Source organism: Myotis brandtii, unplaced genomic scaffold (assembly GCF_000412655.1).
Source record: "Myotis brandtii unplaced genomic scaffold, ASM41265v1 scaffold20989, whole genome shotgun sequence".
Classification (NCBI taxonomy): domain Eukaryota; kingdom Metazoa; phylum Chordata; class Mammalia; order Chiroptera; family Vespertilionidae; genus Myotis; species Myotis brandtii.
Window position 1 is genome coordinate 1 of NW_005357842.1, and position 1670 is coordinate 1670.

General features: G+C 49.6%; 1 protein-coding gene across 1 annotated transcript in view; it reads right to left on the minus strand.

Annotated features, from left to right (window-relative positions):
- Positions 1–1421: 1421 nt before the first annotated feature.
- Positions 1422–1670, minus strand: part of LOC102242350 (sialic acid-binding Ig-like lectin 14) — a 4168-nt gene continuing 3919 nt past the window's right edge. The window contains exon 3 of the mRNA XM_014539244.1: positions 1422–1483. Coding sequence (XP_014394730.1) covers positions 1422–1483 — 62 coding nt within the window. The remainder of the gene's footprint in view (positions 1484–1670) is intronic.

Consider the following 1670-nt stretch of genomic DNA (forward strand, 5'->3'; position numbering starts at 1 on the left):
AATGCATGCCCTCTGCACAGAATGGGACACTGAGCAACAGAGACATGAAGGAATCACCACGTGATGACACTGCCTTGACGGCGGTCACCAACCTTTCGGACCTCATGGACCACCAGTTGGCGACCGCTGCCTTGGGATGTGCTGAAGCCTGCGTTTGAGGCCACGTCTCTGCAATCCCATCACCTGTCTTCTTTCTGCTCTGCTCATACAGTAGTTAACGTTAATCGTGCCACAAGGTCTCCTCATGCTTCAGAAATGAGTCCCTGACTTCTTCTCCCCTGAGGGGCTGCGATGCCTCTGCCCAGGACCGGGCTCTGAGTGAGTCCTCATGTGCTTGTCTCCTAGATCTCCGAGTACTCGTTGATGCTGCTGGTGGCCTCCGGGTCCTCAGGTTCCTGTGGCTTCATCCCATGAAAGCTGAGGTTGCCGTAGTAGACCTCCCAGTGTTCCTCTGACAGAGGGGGATCCTCTGTGGACAACCCTTGGTTTGGGGGCTTGTCTAGCCCAAGTTTTTGCTTGGAACTCTGAGTGAAGGAGAGTAGGGAGTCAGAGAAGAATAAGACAGCATGGTCCCAAGGGGAAGTTGGGCTGAAGGAACAGTTTTCCAGTCATCCTCTTATTCCACACACCTGTCGTATAAACTCAGCTATTTGCCCCTTCAGTTAAAATTCTGGAATACTACAACCGATTAGACCATATGGAGGGCCTACTAATCACATTTCATCCTCACAGACACCCAGTAAGGATGATACTCTTATCTTCACTTACAGATGGGGAAACCAAGGTGAGGAGAAAGTAATAGTTTTGGGGAGATGGTTCTGGCAGCCTGGGCCTATCAGAGTGGTGAGGTGGGCTCAATGATCAGCAGGCCTGAGGCAGGAGGCTGACCATGGGCTTTGGGAGGTGAAGGGGAGAAGTTGACTCCCAGCTGCCTGTCCAGCTGACCACAGAGGAGCTCAGTGTGGACTCCTTGAATGGACATGCCTAGCCCCCCCTAACCCGCATGAGGAGACACCCATGTCACTCACCCAGGTGACTGTGTCCATGACAGGGTCTTCATCATTTGTGACCTTTGGTCTCCTGGTTGCTTGCCTCCTGTGGGGACAACGAAGGCATCCAGGCCCTGAGGCCAGACTCGGAGACCCTCCTGACATGCAGGTGAGGGTCCCATCCCCCTGGATGCCCAGGGGTTTGGCCAAGACTGAATGTTCATCACCAAGGCCCCTCTCACACGCAGAGATTGTGCACGAGCCATCATCAGTATAATTCATAGTAGCCAAAAAGCCCAAGCAACCCAAATGTCCAATGAATGAACAGACAAATAAAATGTGCCCCATGCATATCATGGAATATATTTGTAAATAAAAAGCAATGCAGAGCTGACACATGAACCTTGGAAATCTCAGGCTTCATGAAAGAAGTCAGTCATAAAAAAACATGTATTTTATAATTGCATTTATATGGAAGATCAGAATGGGCAAATCTGGAGAAACAAGAAATAGTGGTTGCCTGGGGCTGGGGGAGGATGGAGGCGGATGACAATGAATGGATGTGGAGTTTCTATTTTATTTTATTTTGTTAATCCTCACCTGAGTATATTTTTTCCATTGATTTTTTGAGAAAATAGAAGTGAGGGAGGGATGGGAGGGGGTGGAAAAGAGAAATAGAGA